The sequence below is a fragment of the Nematolebias whitei genome, chromosome 14 (assembly GCF_014905685.2).
Source record: "Nematolebias whitei isolate Nwh7 chromosome 14, NemWhi1, whole genome shotgun sequence".
Classification (NCBI taxonomy): domain Eukaryota; kingdom Metazoa; phylum Chordata; class Actinopteri; order Cyprinodontiformes; family Rivulidae; genus Nematolebias; species Nematolebias whitei.
This window is the reverse complement of record NC_056511.1, coordinates 35,452,104-35,472,751: the sequence shown is the minus strand read 5'-3', so window position 1 is coordinate 35,472,751 and position 20,648 is coordinate 35,452,104. Positions and strand designations below refer to the sequence as shown.

Here is a 20,648-nt window from a genome sequence, read left to right as displayed (position 1 = left end):
TGCAGAAGGTTGCAAACTTCATATAAGAGAATTGAGGGAGAGAGTGTGTGAGAGAGAAACAGAATGGAGTTAAGGTAGAGTGTTGCTGTTTTCTTTCGTGTTGGTGCATTGGGGCCGAGTTTCTGTGGAAACACCAGCGAACAAAAGCCCCTCAGTATTCACGGCAAACCTCCCCTGGTGTAATCTAGATGTAGTCTTTCAGGCTGGAGGCTCGAGTTGGAGAGAAAAGGCTGAGACAACAATACCGCTGCAGTGTTACACTGGGCAGGTGGATAGACGAGGCAAAGAGGGGCTCTAAGACTGGGCCGATGGTGTACTTGCTGTATTGGATGTGTGCACTCAGAGCTGCAACAGGGCCAAGAACACCAGGGGGTCGTGATGAATCAGCTAAGAGCAGACGGATGCAGGGGGACAAGTGGTAATTGTTTTATTTTGTGTATGTTTTTAGATTTTCAGGAGCCAGCCATTTCCTGTGTATCAAATTCAGTTAAAAAAAATCAATGTGAGGGAAAAGGAAAAAGGACATTCTACTAATTTCGAACAAGTAAACCAAAGTGTGGGCATGTTGTAGTGTCTGTAGTCAGTCCTAATGTTTATGTACTTGTCAGGCTGTGGAGGAGCTACTGGAGTCCTTGGATTTGGAGAAGAGCAGCTACCACATGGGTCTGAGCAGGGTGAGTAACCTCATTACATCCTAAAAAATAAAAAGCTTTAATGTTACCAAATAAACCTTTGCTTTGAATCACTGCCAGTTTCTTTCCTCTTTAAAACCCAAACAACATTTTAGTGGTACACCTTTTTTTTTTAAAGACTACTGTCTGGGGAAGTGTGTCTTTCATTCCACCTTGCTTTCTTGGCTTGTTTGCCATTTGTTTTTGGAGAGTTGCCAGGTCTTGTCTCTTCATCGTTTTAGTGAGCGGCTACCTGACATGCATGTGGTTACTTTTCTGACAATGAGACATAAATCCTCTTTCATTTTGGATCATTAGTTTGTTTTTCACCATGACTGTATTTATGCAAGTCCCAGCAAAGGCTTGCTTAGAAACAGAGGTCTAATTGGGTCTAATCCTATGAGCTGGAAAGTAGCCATCCAAGACTTAAGTCAAAGAAAACAATACCTTAAAAACACAAAAAATACGCCTTTTAAAACGTGTGCCAAGGGCCTTTGAAAGCATGTGACACACGAAGGGTTTGCAGCAGCGTCGCATGGTGCCACACGTTGGAGTGTGAAATCTACTCTGAAGCTCAGTTGGCCATTCACAAAGCATTCCTCTGGCGTCATAGCAACCTGTCTTACTTGCATGCCAATTACATCGGGGCCCCAAATAACCTTCCAGCAGTGGATTCAAAGCTCTGCACACGATAAAATCTGCCATCAGAGATAGCCGTGTATCGAAAAAAAACCTCAAACATCTTAGCCTCCCACATTTTACAAAGTACTGCCTGCATCTAACGATGATAAAAGGTAAACTGCTGCTCGAGCCCTTGAACCAAATTGAAAAGTAGGATTCCCCGATGCAACTAAATGCATCACTCCTCCCCGAATGTCCACAGGTTTTCTACTGAAAGCTGCTCAGTCGTTTACAACCATTACTTAGTTAAGACAGCAAATATGGATTTATCTATAAAACAGTGGGGGCTTTGTAGAGGCCTTGGATGCCTTGTTGCCATCATATTTATTGTGCTTCTGCCGTACTTAATCCCTCTAAGAATTCATGTGATCTGCTTTCGATCGTCTCTTTACTTGTGTTTTACCTTTACCCTTAAATTAGAAACAGACCTTTCTGATCGTCCAAGATAATAACTTAATCTCCACTCCATCTCTTAGCTAAGACTCTCTTATCTGTGGATTACACCATTTCCTATTGATCTTTTTGCTTCACTACATTATTTACTTTTAAACTCTCTTCTGTTTTAACCTTCCCGCTGTGCTTCACACTAAAGCTAGATCTAAATTTGCCTTGGCTAAAATAAGCACCAGATGATCTCTCTTATACTATTGTTTTTTACTAATATGCGTTTGTTGTATATTGTTTTTTGCTCTAGTTGTTTTTCAGAGCTGGCACTTTGGCTAAACTGGAGGAGCAGAGGGATGAGCAGACCAAACGTAATCTAACCCTGTTCCAAGCTGCCTGTAGAGGTTACCTTGCACGGCAGGCCTTCAAGAAGAGAAAGGTACAGTCGTCATCCTCCTGACGTAAAGAGCTTGGTCTAGAGTAATGTCTGCTAATAACCCATGTGGAAATTTATTAGCTTTTTTAAATATTGAAGATTTTATCTTTGTAGCTTTAATTTAAAACATTTATTAGTAATAAATAAATGTAGACAATACAGTAGTCCCTTGCTACTTCGCGGTTCGTTTTTCGTAGTTTTTCAAAATAAGATTGGACATGACACACAATTGGCTGATTGATGGATGAGCTGCACGATCGGCATGGGATTTTTTATGTAAAATAAATTATTTTAAATTATTTAGCACCTGCTGCACCTGTGTGCAGCCCAAAGCTGCAGGAGAAGCTCCCTCCTGCAGCGTTTCAGATCTCTGCTCTGCAGAGGAGAAGTGGGCGTGGCCAAGAGCACTGGCAGGTGGCAGAGAGCAAGGGAGTGCGAAGAGTTTAAAATGCCTTAATATATACCTGTATATAAATACTAAAATAAACCGCTACTTACTGCTACTACTACTACTACTCGTGTACATAATTTCGTTTTATCTCGTACCACATGAGATGCTAATGACAATAAACTTGGACTACTGTATCCCTACTTGGCGGTTTTCACTTATCGCGTGTGATTGGGGGGCGTGTTGGTCCCACACGATAAACAAGGGACTACTGTATACCAAGCCAAATTTATAATGTGCAAAACTAGAATAAATTCAGTGTGTTGCATGAGAACAATGTCAAAGCCTGTTTATCAGAACTCACAACTTGTTTTTATGATCATTCTCTTAAGACGACTTTGCTGTTGAGTTTTTTCTGCTGCTTTGCTTGTGTAGCGTTTCCACTCAACTGAATGAATCAATCCCAGTTACTTACCAAACAGTAAGAAAACTGCTGAAAAAGGTCCAAATGCTCAAGTGGTGAGCAACATTTTATATATTTTTTAATTAAAGTCCATGTTTTTATTGAACTGACCTCTTGAAAAGGCCACTGATAAAAGATCTGTAACAATATCATGGCCACCTGTTGCCAAAGGTGATGGATCAGCACCTACATTAATCAGCCAGCAGCTCCTGTAGGATACACTAAAGGGCCCAACATACTCCAGCCCAAGCCAAACAGGTGACTTGCGGTACCCCTCCCACTGCGGTATACGTCACTGCATGAGTTTCCCCTCCAGAGTGTCCACTCTATCCCTGCATCTGTGGTTTGGCCACAAATCTATCACAAAGAGAGCACCACACTTTTCAGCAGACAGATTCCTCCATACATGGTGTCTGCATGGTCTCCATCCAGGAGCTTTTGGCCTTTGACTAATTGAGTGTTTGTTTAGTTGTACAGCTGAATGTATGAGAGCATTTCTGCATCGACGAACACGCCCACAAACTTCTGACCAACCACACAGTACTTGGCTTATTCTCCTGTGAGAAGTTCAGCCCAGGCCTTGTGTGAGGAAGGGGCAGGCAAAGCTGCTCTGTGAACTAAATGACAATTTTTTTTCACACAACTACGACAATGAGAGCTGATTTCACCGCTTCAGATGGAGTATGCAAGGCCATTAAGGCTACATTCACACTGGAGTCCGATTGTTTTGCCTCTATGTGACCCATATTGTGTTTTTTTAATGACTGTCTGAACGTGACAAATCTTTTTTTTTTTTTTTTTTTCCAAATCCAGCTTGACTCTTTTTCATGTGTGGTACTGAATCGGATTCATATCCAATGTTTTTCAAAGCGACTTTAGTCTGAATAGTCATGTCTCGATTCATCTGATGTTTACATCAGTGAAAGAAGAGGGGTGTGGATCAATCCAAGTAATAATTATAATGATACCAAACTTGTGTTGTAGTTTAAATCTTGGAGCTCCACATGTCGACAGCTACAGAGCAAACATCTAGTTGCTTCGTCTTCATTCTACTAATTTCACATGTCAAGGATGACTGAGAATCTACATGATTCTAGTGTTTGTGTTGGACCGAATTGATACTAACAGGATGGGATCAATATTTGAGTTTGTTTTTACATTCAGTTCATTGCTCCTGTTCCAAAAATAACGCTGCACCAGAGGAGCCATTAAGAGGCCAGATTAAATATAAACACTGGACCAAACAAGCCTGTCGGATAATAATTTAATCAGTTGTGATTGCAGAATAACTTCAGAATCACAAATGATAACATCCATATTTACTTCTTTAAAGGCAAGGTAAATTTATTCGTATAGCACATTTCATACCAGGTGGCAACTCAAGGTGCTTTACAGAATAAAAACAAGTTAACATGAACAAGGGAAAACTACCTACACATGTACGCATGCACGCACGCATGCACGCACACATGCACGCACACATGCATGCATGTTCTTGTAAACATACTTTTTGGGGACTTTGCATTGATTTCCATTCATTTTCTATAGCCTAACTGTGACCCTTAACCTAAGCCTAACCATTACTAGTACATGCCTAATCCTAACCCATCCACAATTCACACCTTGGTCCTAAACCTAACTCCTAAACCCCCCAGTGAGACTTCTCCTTATAGGGACCTGGCTTTGGTCCCCATAAATAGCAGTTGGTTCCCACAATGCATGCTTTTTTGTAAAATTGGTCCCTACAAGGTAACCTGAAACAAAAATGCACACACGCACACATGCCCAAAGATGCAATGTGCAAAAATTCAACAACAATTATTAAAAGCAGTACTAGTCAGTTTAAAAATCAATCAGTGAAAAGCAGTAGAAAATAAGAACGTCTTTAATTTAGATTTAAATATGATCAGGTCAGACTCGTTTGAGCTCCTCAGGTAGTGTGTTCCACATGTGAGGGGCATAAATATGAAAAGCAGCTTCACCACATTTGGTTCTGATTTGCAGACCAACTAATAATCTTGTGTTTGTTGATCTGAGAGGTCTGGGCGGTTTGTAATGTATACGACGGTCCATTAAGTACTGTGGAGATAAACCGTTCAGTGATTTATGGACAAGAAGGAATACTTTGTATTGTATTAAGTTGGAAACTGGTAACCAGTGGAGTGAATGAAGAACGACTTATTTGCTGAAATTATTTGGTCTTTGTTAAGATTCTGGCAGCAGCATTCTGGACCAGCTGGAGTTGTGAAACTGTATTTTTTGGCAGACCTTAGCGTAATGCATTACAGTAATCTAGTCTACTAGAAATAAAAGCATGAAGGAGGATTTTAACATCGGGCTTTGATCGAGTTTGTTTTTTAAACACAGTGTGTTGCATGTGACATCACATTCTATTCTGTTCTCTTCACCTCTGACAGTTATGCAAACAGTTCTCATTGGAGTCTGATGAAGATCACATTTTAATGATAATGTGAACAATTACACAAAAAATATCGAATATGAGCAAAAAAAAAATCTGAATTGAGCCATTAAGACCTACAGTGTGAACACAGCCTGAGTGCCATGAAAATATCCAATGAAAACAGCAAATGGTTACAACTCCAAATCCAATCGGTTGATCAAACATAGGCCCTCATTATGTTGTAATTATGGACTTTAACAGAATAACCATGTTAGAGCAAATTTTGCTCAGAGAACGTCAAAATAAAAAAAAGTCTAAACATCTTTAATTTTCCCAACACAACTATTTCAGTGAAAACACTAAACATAGAAATCAGTTTGTGTATATCAGTATAAGTCAGATTCAATTCAGTTTATTTATATAGTGCCAATTCACAAGAAAGTTGTCTCAGGACACTGAACAGAAACATTCACATACATAGAAAGGCCAATTAGTAAAATTTTCTATCTAAGGAAGTCAGAAGACTTGTTGAATTTTCACTTTGTTGCAGTCTCCTATCCTGAGCAAGCACAAAGACAAAAGTGGAAAAGTAAAAACTCCCTTTTAACAGGAAGAAACCTCCAGCAGAACCAGGCTCAGGACAAGCAGCCATCTGCTTTGGCCGGCTGGCTTTGAGAGGACAGAAAGGAGAGACAAACACAGAATGGCAGGTCCAGATATACTGTAGGTGCACCTGAAAGACAAAAACACGTCAAGGATAGAAAAAATACTTACAAATACAAAACAGGTTGAGTAGAGTAAGTAACGACAGTAGCAGTGTGAAGAAATATGGACAAATTAAGTCACAAATTAAGTCACAAATATTTAATTTACAATTTAACAATTATTTTGTATTCTTGGGCCTACTCAAGATCTCCAATGAAGGCCATGCTCTTTTGCCATTGCACGAGTATAATGTTTGAGGAAGGCAAAGAACGCTAATTCAGAACTGGAGCGCTATCTTTAGAGTTTGTTTGGTTTCTGCTTGCAGTAGATCTGACCAGCTATGCTACAAATCTTCAACTAATTACAAATAAGCACTCTAAATCTATTGCTCACACCCCTCTGCCTCCTTGTGATCCATCCAATCATCCCGCCCAAGGCAGAGGAATAGCCATTCCTGTTGCCATCTATCGGAGCGCGACCCAAGAATGCCCCCTTATCACACTTGCTGCTGACTCACATATCCACCTGCTCCATCCCCCTTTCATTTTCTCTGTTAGCATACACGGCTCCACTTCTCTGGACCTAATACTTGTCCCCTTGTGATGTATGGAGCCCCTCACTTCTCCATCTCTGTGATTACTATTTAAGTGAAAGTGCTGCCGGAGCTGACTTGTGATGAACCAGCAGAAACAGAATCAAAGTTACTGCTCTCCGTCAGCTATGACAAACTGTGAGAGAGTAAATATCTTGTTCACTTGTACATAATGCCAGTAAGACCATTAAACTGTCATATTTGCAATAAGGTAAATCACTGTCTTATAAATAATACTAGGCTTTCAGCTTTTTCCCCCACTCTTGATCCTGTTTCTGCTTGAAAATTCACATTGAAGTTTAAAAATGGGAATCAACCAATGCATTTCTATATTGGGTTCAAAGGTCATTGTTCACTCAGTACAGCAGGCTAAAACCTAATGTTTTACAATGTGCTAGAACAAGAAAAAAATATCAAGTGCAAGGAACCATTCAAAATTGCCAGGCAACAGGGCAATTACAAAATCCATTAGCAAAAAAAGAAACAAATTTTCCTCCTGCCCCCTTCTGCCCCCTATCTCCTGCTAATGTATCTGTAATAGAAAGATTAAACTTTATTTTATCTCAGCTCTATTGATCTGAAACTCAATTTAGGTTGGCAAGGTAACACATTAAATGCAGCCGTCGGTGGTGTGCCATCTTCTGCAGATTCTTTCAAGTCAGGGTTTTATGAACTGTGTGCATCTCTGAGCACACAATTCTATAAAATTCTTCAAAAATGAATCTTGAATCATGAAAAAGTTGACCCCCCCCCCCCCCACACCCACAGAGAGACATGTCTATAAAACACCTACTCTTGATTTATTTGAAAGTACAAATTTTAATTTAACTTTGAGCAGTTTTATTGAACAAGGACTTAACGGCAAAATTAAAATTGCTTCCACCAAGACTCATAAAAAGAAACAAGTCTGATTCCTAAAAGTTTCAGTACCCACTTTCGTGCCATGCCACATGCCACATAGAAATTGTGATGCAAACAAGAACACACTAAACACGTATATACTTTTTATTCAGACAAATGTAGAAACCAAGGACGTCAGAAGCATCCGTAATGTGGGGGGGACACAATGATGTTTGTAGTTTTGTGCGCGCATGCGTGTGTGTGCGTGCGCGCTAAAACTTGTACACTAGTGTACAAAAAAAGCAGCATTTCACCTAGATTTCCTTTAATTCCACACATTTAAAGCATGTTTCTCACCAAGTTTGTGTAAACTCAGCTGTGGGTTTTAAAGCCATTTTAACTTAAATACACTTTAACACACAGCATCAGGTCGGCACTATTTGTGTTTATAGAGAAATAAAAAAAACATCACCACTGAACTTTTTTTTTTACTTGTGTTCAACACTACTCATCTAAATGATGTTTCTCATGAAGCTTGAGGACAATAAGGTGTGGGGTTTTAAAGACATTTCAGCTTTAATGCACCTGAACACACAGCGTCTCTTACACCTGCAGCGTCTTACAGCGTCACAGTTATTTTTATGATCAACCTCCCTGGTCAGCAACTGCCCGCACTAAGCTGCTAAACTGGCGAGCGAGCAACACAGAGGTGTCTCCATCTCCTCCACCTGTGCGCATTTTCTGCCGAGGCAGGAGACTCAGTGAGTTGGAGGTAACCAAGAAAACCTGGAGTGGACTTTTAGTAGCTTGAGTATTCTCCTATTAATCAAGTGGAATGGATTTGTTCATGAAGAAAGAGAAACTGTAACGATCCCCTTCTAGTTTGGACCAAAATCACTACACAAATGAAGAAAATTAAATAGTATTTATTTTCTAGGAGAGATATTGCAGATTGGACCGGTTCTGGTGCTGATTCTGGTTTAGGTTCGGGTTCTGGTACTGGTTCCGGATCAGGGACAAGTCTATGAGATAGAGATCGGTTAGTGGTCATGCAGGAGACTATGGGGAGCAGAAAAGTCAAATAAGAAGGACCACTAACTGTCTCAGATGATCCTGGGGGTTCTGGAGAGTGACGAAGTCCAAACTGATCTGGACCGCTGCAGGAGAGGCCGAGTCCGATGAGGGGCTGCAGCTGGCCGCAGTGACAGATGGGTGGTGAGTCCATTGAACGCAGAGACGTGGTCACACAAGCCTGGGTCCAAAACCGGAGAGCAGATGACAGGAGGTACCGGAGGAGAAGATGAGGAGGCGTAGTCGTGCAGGCAAAGGTCAGAACCGAAGACAGAAGACGTGGTAATCCAAAGGGTCGAGTGAGAGACGATGTCCAGGTAAGTCGTGGGTCCAGGAGCCGGGAAGTCAAGCCAAGAGGGAAGGACAGGAACCAGGAGAGGGACAGGAATGAGGAAACAGGTAAACTATGACAAGGGGACATGAAAGGCTAAGGGGGAACAAGGCAGGATGAGTAACGCGAGGTATCTACTTACAGTGAACTGTTTTCAACTACCAGGTACCGAAGAGGAGAAAGAGTGCAGCTTTTAAAGGGTGAGAGAGACAGGGGCAGCCAGTTGAGTTCAATCAGCTGCTGCTGGCTGCACTGAAGACAAAACTAAACAACCGTGACATCACCCTCAACCAGCATGCAAAGAAGACAAACTAAAACTCACGTATATATAAACAAACATTACCTGAGTGGACGGAATAAATTAAACTTACAGAAAAGATCTATTGCAAACTTTAAAGGGTGATCAGGGTGACAGAAAGTATAATCTTTGGAACGTGATTCGTGACAGAAACTGCGCCAACTGAGCTATGTTTCATAGTAAGTGGGGGGGTCCAAATGAACGTTCTTTTAATGGGGGGGAGGGGGCATGTCCCCTTCACATATAATGGTTGTGATGCCTATGGTAGAAACATGATTTATAATGTAATTTACTTTACTGCATTGTGCATTAAAGTATACTTGAAGTATACTTATTGAAGTTGAAGTATACTTCAACTTTTACCTGTAATCAGTGGTGACTCTTGAAGAATTTCTAAAAGAAGGGTTGATTGTTATGATGATCAATTTAATTATGTTTCATTTTGATACTATATAAAGACCCCAATATTTGATTTCCTGATTATTTTCCAAATATTTATTTTTAGCCATGTAAACCACATATTGTATGTTACAGTTAGCATAAAGAGTTGCCATCAATAAGATTATTATGAATGTGCAATAAATAATCAATTCAGTGAGGTCACAACAGGAGGTGTCATCAGATAACTGTCAAATACATGCTGCTGGCCCCTCATTTCCCTCAAACTCATAATGTGATGAGTTTCTCCTTGTCATTGTCAAAAAAAAAAAGCCTTCTCAGAAGCAGACATCACATCCACAACAGATGAAGACAAAAAGGACTACAAGCATTGCTGCACAGCTTGGTGTGGATCAGTGCATATCACCACCAGCACAAACTTGAAAGTTTATGCACACACACACACACACGCACGCACGCATGCATGCACACAACACACACACACACATATGGCAGTGGCCAACTTGGATTTTGACGTGGCAACTCAATTTTCAAAAGGAACCTTTTTTTACACGTAGATGCAGCCACACTTATTTTTCAAGTTAGCATGCTTACAACATGCATGGATGGATGGAGGGTGCGTATTTCCAATTCTTCAAGTTGAGTTCCTCGAGTGTGAGGGTTCAGTGTGAGGGAAGAGGCTGCCTTTAGCTTTTTAGTTAGTGCACCTGTATTGCGAGCCGCTAGCTTAGTGTGACATCAGTGCCAACAGGTGGTGGTGATGGTGGTGGTGGGGGGCTTCGTGGGGTTTGGCAGATGGCGCGCTCGGTTCTGTTAACCGGGAGGGGCGCCCCACTTGTATAATGGTAGAGGAAACACCGCTATCCAGTTTTTGTGCATCCATCCATCCATCCGTCCATCCCCGCTTTTTTCCTTTTCGGGTCGTGGGGGTCACTGGTCCTCATATCCTACAGTCATTGTGTGAGAGGTGGGGGGCACCCTGGACAGGTCTCCAGTCCATCACAGGGACACATGGAGACAAACGAGGCAAACAACCATTCACTCTCACTTCTTAAAAGTACTACAACTTTTTTGTTGTTATATACCTGGATGACTGAGAAAACAAACTTTGTGTTCTTAAAAGTATAGTTTTCTCAAATGATTGGGGTGGTTGAATCTTAATCTATGGTGACCAAGGCCACCAATGGCCACCCTCTGGGTCTGCCGTTGCACTTGTTTGTGGATAAAATGGGGGGATTCAGGGGCTGAGATGAGGTAGAGATAGGGCAGCCAACCTGGGACCAGAAAATTGCGATTCGACCCCCAGCCGTTCCCACATGTCGTAGTGTCTCTGCGCAAGACACCTAATCCCTAATTGCTCCACGGGTGCTCAGTAGCTGCCCACTGCTCCACCTGGGTGTATCTCGTGTGATGGATTAAATGCAGAGAACTAATTTTGTCATTGTATGGGAATGAAAACGACACAGCACTTAAAATTAATCCCTTCGTTTGCCATGTTCTGTCACACTGCACCACCTTAGACAAGAAAAGAAAAAAACTACTTCAGTGATTATACACAATGTAACACCAACCCACTTCAGTATCTTGTATCAAAAATATTAAGGTTTACTTGCATTCCCTGTTCAATTCCAGTCTGGAAAACCACTCGTCTCAAAAACTACAAACAATCACTATTCAAACATTTTGGCGAGGGGGGACATCTGCGTATGGCTTATTCAAAACTGAAACCAGCCAAAGCCTGTGCAGTTGGGAACTGAAACCCTTTGCACTTCTTTTACATTGCAGGGAAGCCCTTAGTCTCTTTAACACTGACAAAAAGTTCATACTTGTTAGAGTGGTCATACAGTATAATATTATAATAAAGCTATCTTTGCTTTAAACATTGTCACTGTTTGTCAGAAAACAGGAATCAAAGTGTTTTCAGTATGAATGCTGAAATAATATTTTTACACTAAGTTTCATGACTGATGGAAAAAGTAGTTTGTCTGTAAAACTTTGAAGAAGTTTGAGCCAAGACATGGTTCTTATTTGTCTCAATAACACTTGATGTTACTAAGTTATTATACACCTATCAAAAGGCAGGCGTATCATGGTATATACTCTGGTATCTGTCTCAGTGCGTAAGCTTTCTGCTCAGGATAATTTAACAGATCACAGAGTGTTGCCTACACTTTTCATCACACCAGCTACAAAGTCAGTCACAAATCAAGGTCAAATGTTATGCAAGGTCTTTGCTTGTCCGGGTCATAACTTCTGATTGGCTCAAGCTAATTTAACGAAACTTGATACACATATGCGTCATCACTAGACAGCGTGTCACATAATCTTATCACCCCAGCACTAAGGTCAAGGTCCCAAATCAAGGTCAATGGGTATATAATGTTTTGTTAGTCTGGGCCATTGGTATAGATTGCTGTATTGCTGTATATTGTTTGTTGACAGGCATATAATGGGCCATTTTCTGTACTCTTGTCCACACGTTTAGTGTTGAAAGAAAAAAAAAAAACTACAATTAAGCCTTCATTAGATAATAACTCATTACATTTACACAGATCAGCCATTGTGTGTGAGCTGTAATTGCTTCAAATTTAAAGCAGTTTTTCCAGCACGTAGAACATTATTGAGCCAAAGCCAAGCACTGAATAAATATTGTATCTATTTATTATCATAATTCATATCACCCTTGAGTGAACCAGAATTGGATTTGTTGTTTCCTAGCAGAAACAACCTGTCCATCAGATAAAATTGTGAACATCTCAGCGTATTACAAGTCGTCACCACTTCTGCAATTAAGCAGAAACAGGAGAGAATAAGACGGAGTAAGAGTCCCTGCTTGGGTGGAGAAGAGAGCAAGGAGGCAGTGAATCTGCATCTGCTGCTTTGATATTTGACAATTTAGCGATTTGTAGATGTTAAACCAAATAATTTTGGGCAACAAATTACATTTTCAGGTATTTTCAGAGCAACAAGTTTGTTTTGGTTCATACTGTCTTCTGTGACATCTGCTTGACAATCCCATCAGAACTAATAAAAACAGAAGATAGTATTGTGAATGGCAGCACCATCTTTATATAACTATATTACAATACTTTTTTCCCCACATAGGAAACTTTCTCCCACATTGTAAGTATTTCTCCAACTTCTCTAAATGAGTTAAAAGTTGTTGCAACAATTAAATCCTGTTCCAGAAAGGCAAACTTGTCCAGCTCCTGACAGTCTGATTCCGAAGTATTTCATGGTTTTAGGAATTAATTTATATCTTAAATTTTTTTAACACATCGGGGTGGTTTGAGGCATATAATTGAAGAAGCCAACATCTTAGATTTATAGCTTGAAAGTGTAGAATTTTTTCGAGTTTTATTGACAAAGAGCAGCTTGATCAAAATAGTTGTGCCCTTAATTCTCAAATTGTCTGAGGTGGATATATTTGTTTTTATGTCTACTCTGTTAGACAGTGAATTGGGGTTGGGGGGGGGGGTCTTCTAGCAGTTTATAGGCAAGAGGTGGGACACATCTTGAACAGATTGCTAGTTCTTTACAGGGTTTGATTTTGAAATTGGGCAGACTAACTTCTAATTAGTCTCCTACCTTTTCACACTTCTTTGGACGTAAAATGATAAAAGAATCCTTGATGCTTGCTGTCAGCTCTTTGTTGTTGTTGGGTCCGGTGCCCCTCATTCTCCTCTTGAGAATACCCCATAGATTCTCAATGGGGTTTAGGTCTGGCAAGTTGGCTGGCCAGTCAAGCACTGTGGCATGGGCATCAAACCAGGTTTTGGGGCTTCTGGCCAGAGAAGGAGCCAGGTCCTGCTGGAAGATGAAATCTGCATCTCCATACAGATCCTCAGCAGAAGAAATCATGAAGTTCTCTAAAACATTCTGCTAGACTGTTGCGGTGATCTTGGATTTAAGAAAGCAGAGTTTACCAACACCTGCACTGGACATTGCACCCAAAATCATGACTGACTGTGGATATTTCACACTGGACCTCAAGCAGTATGGGCTCTGTTCCTCACCCTTCTTCCTCCAAACCCTTGGACCTTGATTTCCGAATGAAAGGCACACTTTACTTTCATTGGAAAAGAGGACCTTGGATCACTGGCCAACAGTCCAGCCCTTCTTCTCCTTGGCCCAGTTGAGATGCTTCCTACGTTGGCTCAGGTTCAGAAGTGGCTTGACCCGAGGAACCCGACAGTTGTAGCCCATCTCCCGGATGCGTCTGAATCTTTTCTGTTTGATAATCCGCTGAAGCCCACAGTCCTCTATTTTTGCTGGTGCATCTTCTCCTGCCACATTTTGTCCTTCCACTAGACTTTCCATTGATATGCTTGGACACAGCACTCTGTGAACAGCCAGCCTCCTTAGTTATGAACTTTTGTGGCTTACCCATCCTATGGAGGGTATCAATGATGGTCTTCTGGCCAGTTGTTGTCTGCAGTCTTCCCCATATTGAACCGAACTGAGACTATTGACCCAAACTGAAGCAATTTAATGACACCTGGGGAAACCTGTGCAGGTGCTTTAAGTTTAATAGATGATTAGTGTGTCACACTCAGTTTAAAACATTCATGCCCTGTAAAATTTGGGCTGATTTCTCCACAGTATTCTAATTTTTTGAATTCCTGTTTTTGTGGGTTTCATGAGCTAGAAGCCCAAATTATGTTAAAATAAACAAATAAATACTTGAAATCATTTAATATGTGGGCGCTGAATCTATCATCTATTAAAAATAAACTTTTTGAATGGAATTATGGAAGTTAAACAACTTTTCCATGATATTCAAATTTTTTAGAAAGGGTTTGTATATATATATATATATATATATATATATATATATATATATATATTTTCAGGTCCTTCTCAAAAAATTAGCATATTGTGATAAAGGTCATTATTTTCCATAATGTAATGATAAAAATGAAACTTTCATATATTTCAGATTCATTGCACACCAACTGAAATATTTCAGGTCTTTAATTGTTTTAATACTGATGATTATGGCATACAGCTCATGAAAACCCAAAATGCCTGTCCCAAAAAATTAACATATTTCATCCCACCAATGAAAGACAAGTGTTTTTAATACAAAAAAACACCAACCTTCAAATAATCATGTTCAGTTATGCACTCAATACTTGGTCGGGAAACCTTTTTGCATGAATGACTGCTTCATTGCGGCGTGGCATGGAGGCAATCAGCCTGTGGCACTGCTGAGGTGTTATGTAGGCCCAGGATGCTTTGATAGCGGCCTTAAGCTCATCCAGAGTGTTGGGTCTTGTGTCTCTCAACTTTCTCTTCACAATATCCCACAGGTTCTCTATGGGTTCAGGTCAGGAGAGTTGGCAGGTCAATTGAGCACAGTAATACCATGGTCAGTAAACCATTTACCAGTGGTTTTGGCACTGTGAGCAGGTGCCAGGTCGTGCTGAAAAATGAAACATTCATCTCCATAAAGCTTTTCAGCAGATGGAAGCATGAAGTGCTCCAAAATTTCCTGATAGCTAGCTGCATTGACCCTGCCCTTGATAAAACACAGTGGACCAACACCAGCAGCTGACATGGCACCCCAGACTATCACTGACTGTGGGTGCTTCACACTGGACTTCTGGCATTTTGGCATTTCCTTCTCCCCAGTCTTCCTCCAGACTCTGGCACCTTGATTTCCGAATGACATGCAAAATTTGCTTTCATCTGAAAAAAGTACTTTGGACCACTGAGCAACAGTCCAGTGCTGCTTCTCTGTAGACCAGGTCAGGCGCTTCTGCCGCTGTTTCTGGTTCAAAAGTGGCTTGACCTGGGGAATGCGGCACCTGTAGCCCATTTCCTGCACACACCTGTGCACGGTGGCTCTGGATGTTTCTACTCCAGACTCAGTCCACTGCTTCCGCAGGTCCCTCAAGGTCTGGAATTGGCCCTTCTCCACAATCCTTCTCAGGGTCCGGTCACCTCTTCTCGTTGTGCAGCGTTTTCTGCCACACTTTTCCCTTCCCACAGGCTTCCCACTGAGGTGCCTTGATACAGCATTCTGGGAACAGCCTATTCTTTCAGCAATTTCTTTCTGTGTCTTACCCTTTTGCTTGAGGGTGTCAATGATGGCCTTCTGGACAGCAGTGTAGATGAACAGATGCTCGGATATATTCATCATTTAACACGGATTCCTCATTTTTCTGGACTGAATAAAACGTGCATTGAATTTAAGGAAATGCAAACGTGAGACGTCATTTATATTTGACCCATCAAAATGAATGCGGTCATTTATTTACAGAATCAAAATTTAACATCAAACATTTACATTAATTTGGCAAATTATGAAAATAACAACATAAGCAATCAATCAGGAAAAATCATACGGCCATGATTTTTCCATTGCTTCACCACAGACATTTATGAAACTGTACAATTATGATCTTTTACCCACACGGATGTGGATGAGCATTTTACACAGACATTTCTAAAATATCTGGAAGAATTTCTACTTGAGAGAAAAGTTAAAGATGGGAAAGAAGTTTAAAGAAGAGTAAAAGATGGGGTTTGAGGGAGTGTGTTAACAGAACGGCACTCTCTGGGCTTTCTTCAGCTTTTCTTACGGTACACTTCGGTGGTGAAATCGACCCTTTTACCTGGAGATGTCTCAGGCAAGATTCCGTTTAACGCACCCTTCAGTGTCTCCGTAGGATGCTGTTACTCCTCCGGAGTAGCGGCGAGACTGTCCGACACAAGCTCACCTCAGTGGAAAATGTTATAATCCCATGAACCTCGGAAGAGCTCTGTTGTCATGTCAGGATCATCCCGTCTCTCACAGAACTGGGCTTCTCTCACAGAACTGGTTGAACTGTGTAGTTTACAGATCTCGAGCAGAAACTGACTAGACCAGGAAGTACTGACATTTTAAAGAGCTCTTTTTCCCGGTTCATACGGGAGTCTCCCATTGGCCAGAAACAACCAGACGGGGTGTGTTTTGTGACGTAAGAGGTTAGAAGACAGCAAGAATTGTTATGAAAAGATCAGAAATGTTCTCACAGACAGAGAGAGTTTTGTTTTGGCGCGTTTCAGAAACAGGTGCCAAAAACCTCTATATTTACGTCTGAGAGGATTCTAAAAACATGACAGTTCGTTCTAACAACTTGTTTTGCGTTTGACTCCAACCTTGGACCAACTTACACTTGCTCATTCAAAAGCAGAAATCAGAAAAGGCATAATTACTCTGTAACAGCTTTGACATGAGTTCTAACTTTTCGTGAGAAAAAAAATCATTACACAGTTAATAAAATTGATTAGTTCACTGCAACATCTAAAATGGTTTGAACTAAGACACTTTGATTATCAACATTTGTAAAATAGTAATGATAATAAAACAGAGAGTGTTCTTTTCACTTGAATCTTCAAGAGAGAAAGTCTCAGGATGGGTGAACCTGTATTTCTGGATTCAAATCAATGAAATGACAGTTCCTGTCCCACAAGGTTCTTAAGGTCAAGATTTTTGACCTTAGACTTGGTTTTTGACATGGGCCTAGTCCACTACAGTCCCCCCTTTGGAAATCATCACCTGTCCATGGGGATGAATTCCAACTATGGACTTACGCCTTCGATTGTCCTTGAAGCTTGATGTAATCCAGCAAAGAAACCAGAGTCAAGAGTAATCCAGCAAGGAAAACAAAAGTCAAGGTAATTCCACAATGTTCTCGGTAATTCCATTGTGTTGATTATAATCCCATATCGTCTCGATAATTCCATTGTAGCAATGCTTTAACCCCTTGGAAACAGAGTCTGTAATCCATTGGAAAAAGTCATATAATCCACAACGGTAAATCCACAACGACTGGAAGTGTTGATTAATCAGCATACAGAGGGGTACCCTTGGGTTGAACTGAAGAAGCGGCCACTGGATGAAGAGTGGAGACCAACGTCAGGATTGCAGGTCGCCTCCAGCAAAGGTTGTCTCCAGCGACGTCCAGCCTGTGTCGTTCTGGTTCAAATGTGTCATGCAATTATGTGGTTTAAGGTGGGCTTATGAAGGTGATTTTACATAAGGCCTTAAACTATATGCACCTGGTGTGTAAGCTATTATGGTTGGGAACAGCTACGACTACCAGTTAAGGGGTGGAGCATGCTGAAAAGGGGTAACTACAGGGGTTTAAGCCTATAGAAAAGGTTTCCAAACTACTTTTCCATTTCTAACTTGGGTTAAGTTAGCTTTACATGGCAAAATATAGTTTGGTTCAAATGTCTGTTGTCTTTTAGACGAACGATTTGAGATTGGGTGTTTGGTTTCCCCATAAATGTTTTGGAAGTCTATGGCGAGACTTATCAAAGAGAATTAGCTATCCCCCCCGAATAGAATTGTTCGAGTAGGTTCGGCTTAAGCGATGTGAGATCAATGTAGATTATGGTACTTAAGGTAACAATAATATACATTGACTCCGCAAGGATTGCAATTTAGCGAATGAACTTCATGTTGGCATGGTTAAAGGCCTCTTAGTCTCTAACTTAACTTACACACAAGATACATTCTTACCACAGAAACAACCAAAATCAACTAAACAACGTTCCAACACCGACAAGAGTAGTGACTACGCATCTAGAAACATCGTTTCACTGCTTCTCCTCACCCTGGTTGTCAGTTTCAGTCGCGCTGTCCCGTGTGAGTGGCTTCTTTGCAGACCCGCTTACGCGAGGCATAATCATATCGAGGTGCGCTGCATGGCGATCCACGTCGACTCGGAGTGACGTTTGGCCCCGGAACAGGGATGCGAGTATCCCACACAATACGAGGGTTATCGTCATTAGCAGGGCTATGATTAATGTGTCCGCGCTCGACCACGCATAGGTAATTGGTTGGATCGGGTTCTTAGTTGTGGACCTGAGGGACTTGAGAACTCGGTTTATTGGTTCCACGTCGACGACTTGGGTGCCTTCAAAACGGATCCTTCCCAGAGTCTCTGGATCTATGTCTATAGACATATTTCCCAGGTACTCTGAGTCATCCAGAGTCGCGTCCCATCGTTCCGGATCGAGGTGATAGAGCGTCAAATCACCAATGTGTATGGTTGTTCCCTGGGGAACACTGATCCACATCGTTTTGTCCGGTAACGTCAAAGGTCTATTTGCCCCGGGTTGGTCGTAGGCTATGATCGCCTTTCTTTGAGGAGCGTTCACTAGCCAACGAGAGCCAATTATTTCCGCTTTTGCATCTTTAGCCAGGTGTCGAGGCGTTATGGTCGTTGAGCACTTAGAATTTTCCGGAATAGGTGTTAATCCGCATATGCCCGCGGTTTTGTTCCACATAAACGGTTTGCTCGGGCACAGATAGTGTATCTCCCGAGTGAGAACACACATCTGCAGGTTTGGAGCTAGGTAAACTGAGGGGTTGTCGTCGTGGTACGCAACCATCCTTGGTGTGTCAATTTGAACATGGTTTTCGCCGTGCCAATTGCCAACATTTACGACGTCCCTGAGTCTATATATGCCGTTTGAGGGAATTATCGGTAGGTTGATAATGAACGCCATTTCCAACGTTTTGTGATTGACGTAGATTGGGATTGCGCTACCGAGAGTGTAAGCCAGGTGTGCCTGTGTTTGCGTAACTTTTTCGTGCGTAGCGGAGCTGAGGATGTCGTTCACCATCAGTAGAGAGACTAGATACGGTGGGATCCTACCGGTGGCTAGTGTATCTACCGACGAACTGATATCTCTAAGCATGTCAGCAAAAATCCTATCCATTAGGTGTGCGACAGCGTAATCCGCTTCAACCTTAAGGGCTAACTCATTTACCGCTATTACGAGGGCTTTGATTTCTTGGGTGGCACCCAAGAGGGTGAAGATTACCAGTAGTGGTATCATCATCGTCCTATGGAAACACAAAGAGATAGGTCTTAGCTTCGTAATGGTCAAGGGTAGGTCCTGTGAATTTAAACTATGGTTAAGTTTCTTATCCATTAGTTATCTTCTGCTTGGATGACCCTTATTCCCACGAGGTCAGATTTTGTGAGATCTTTGTCTCCTAAGGAGTTATTGCACGCCTTGTGTTGTTTAACCTGGTTTCGATGTACCCATTTAACAGTTGGTTCTTTTTGGCCTTTACTGATTTTTATCTGGTAGATAATTGGAGACACTTTGTCGATTATCAGATGGGGTCCAGTCCATCTGGGCATCAGCTTACGGGCGAGAGTTCCGGTCCCGGACTCTCTTCTCCCAGTTTTGGGGGCAAACGTGTAGTACCAGACCCTGTCTCCCACTTGGAGTTCCTCGTGAGAGGCCTTTTGGTCGTAGTACGCTTTGCGTCCTTCAGCTGATTTTTCCAGGTTTTTCTGTGCGAAAGCAAAAGTGTTCTTAAGGTGTCTTTCCAAGTCTTTCATGTATTGTTGTGTGGTGTAGGCTGTTGCCATGGCAGCATCGCCTGGTTGGTACAACAGGTGCAGAGGGAGAGTCATTTGTCGACCCGTCATCATCTCGAAAGGAGCGATGCCAGTCGACGTGTGTGGAGTGGCCCTTATGGCCATGAGGACCAGAGGGAGTTTCACGTCCCAGTCCTTGTGGTTTGCGGCTACGTATTTTTTCAAAATACTCACCACAGTCCTGTTTGCTCTCTCAACCTGGCCTGAAGCCTGTGGGTGGTAGCCAATATGGAAGTTGGCTTTGACGCCTAGCGTCTTCCACAGTTCCTTCATTACTTCACCTGTGAAGTGTGTACCTTGGTCTGAGTTCACCCTAAGGGGAAGTCCAAACCTTGAAAATACATGATTCATTAATAACATAGCAGTGGTTTGTGCTGTGTCATTAGGGGCTGGTAGACATTCTACCCATTTGGTAAACGCGCAGGTTACCGTGAGAAAATATTTATTTCCTCTAGAGGTCTTAGTGAGTGGTCCGACCCAGTCAATCTGGAGGTCCGACCATGGAAATGCAATGCCTCTACTATGCAGTGGTGCTCTGTGAAGTGGTCTGGATGGTTGAAACTGGCCACAGATCAGGCACCCTTTTATGTAGTC

General features: G+C 41.7%; 1 protein-coding gene across 1 annotated transcript in view; it reads left to right on the top strand.

The window, feature by feature from the left end:
* Positions 1-20,648, top strand: part of LOC119420643 (unconventional myosin-XVIIIa) — a 145,701-nt gene that overhangs the window by 53,375 nt on the left and 71,678 nt on the right. Inside the window, exons 20-21 of the mRNA XM_037688062.1 lie at positions 609-674; positions 2,047-2,175. Coding sequence (XP_037543990.1) covers positions 609-674; positions 2,047-2,175 — 195 coding nt within the window. The remainder of the gene's footprint in view (positions 1-608; positions 675-2,046; positions 2,176-20,648) is intronic.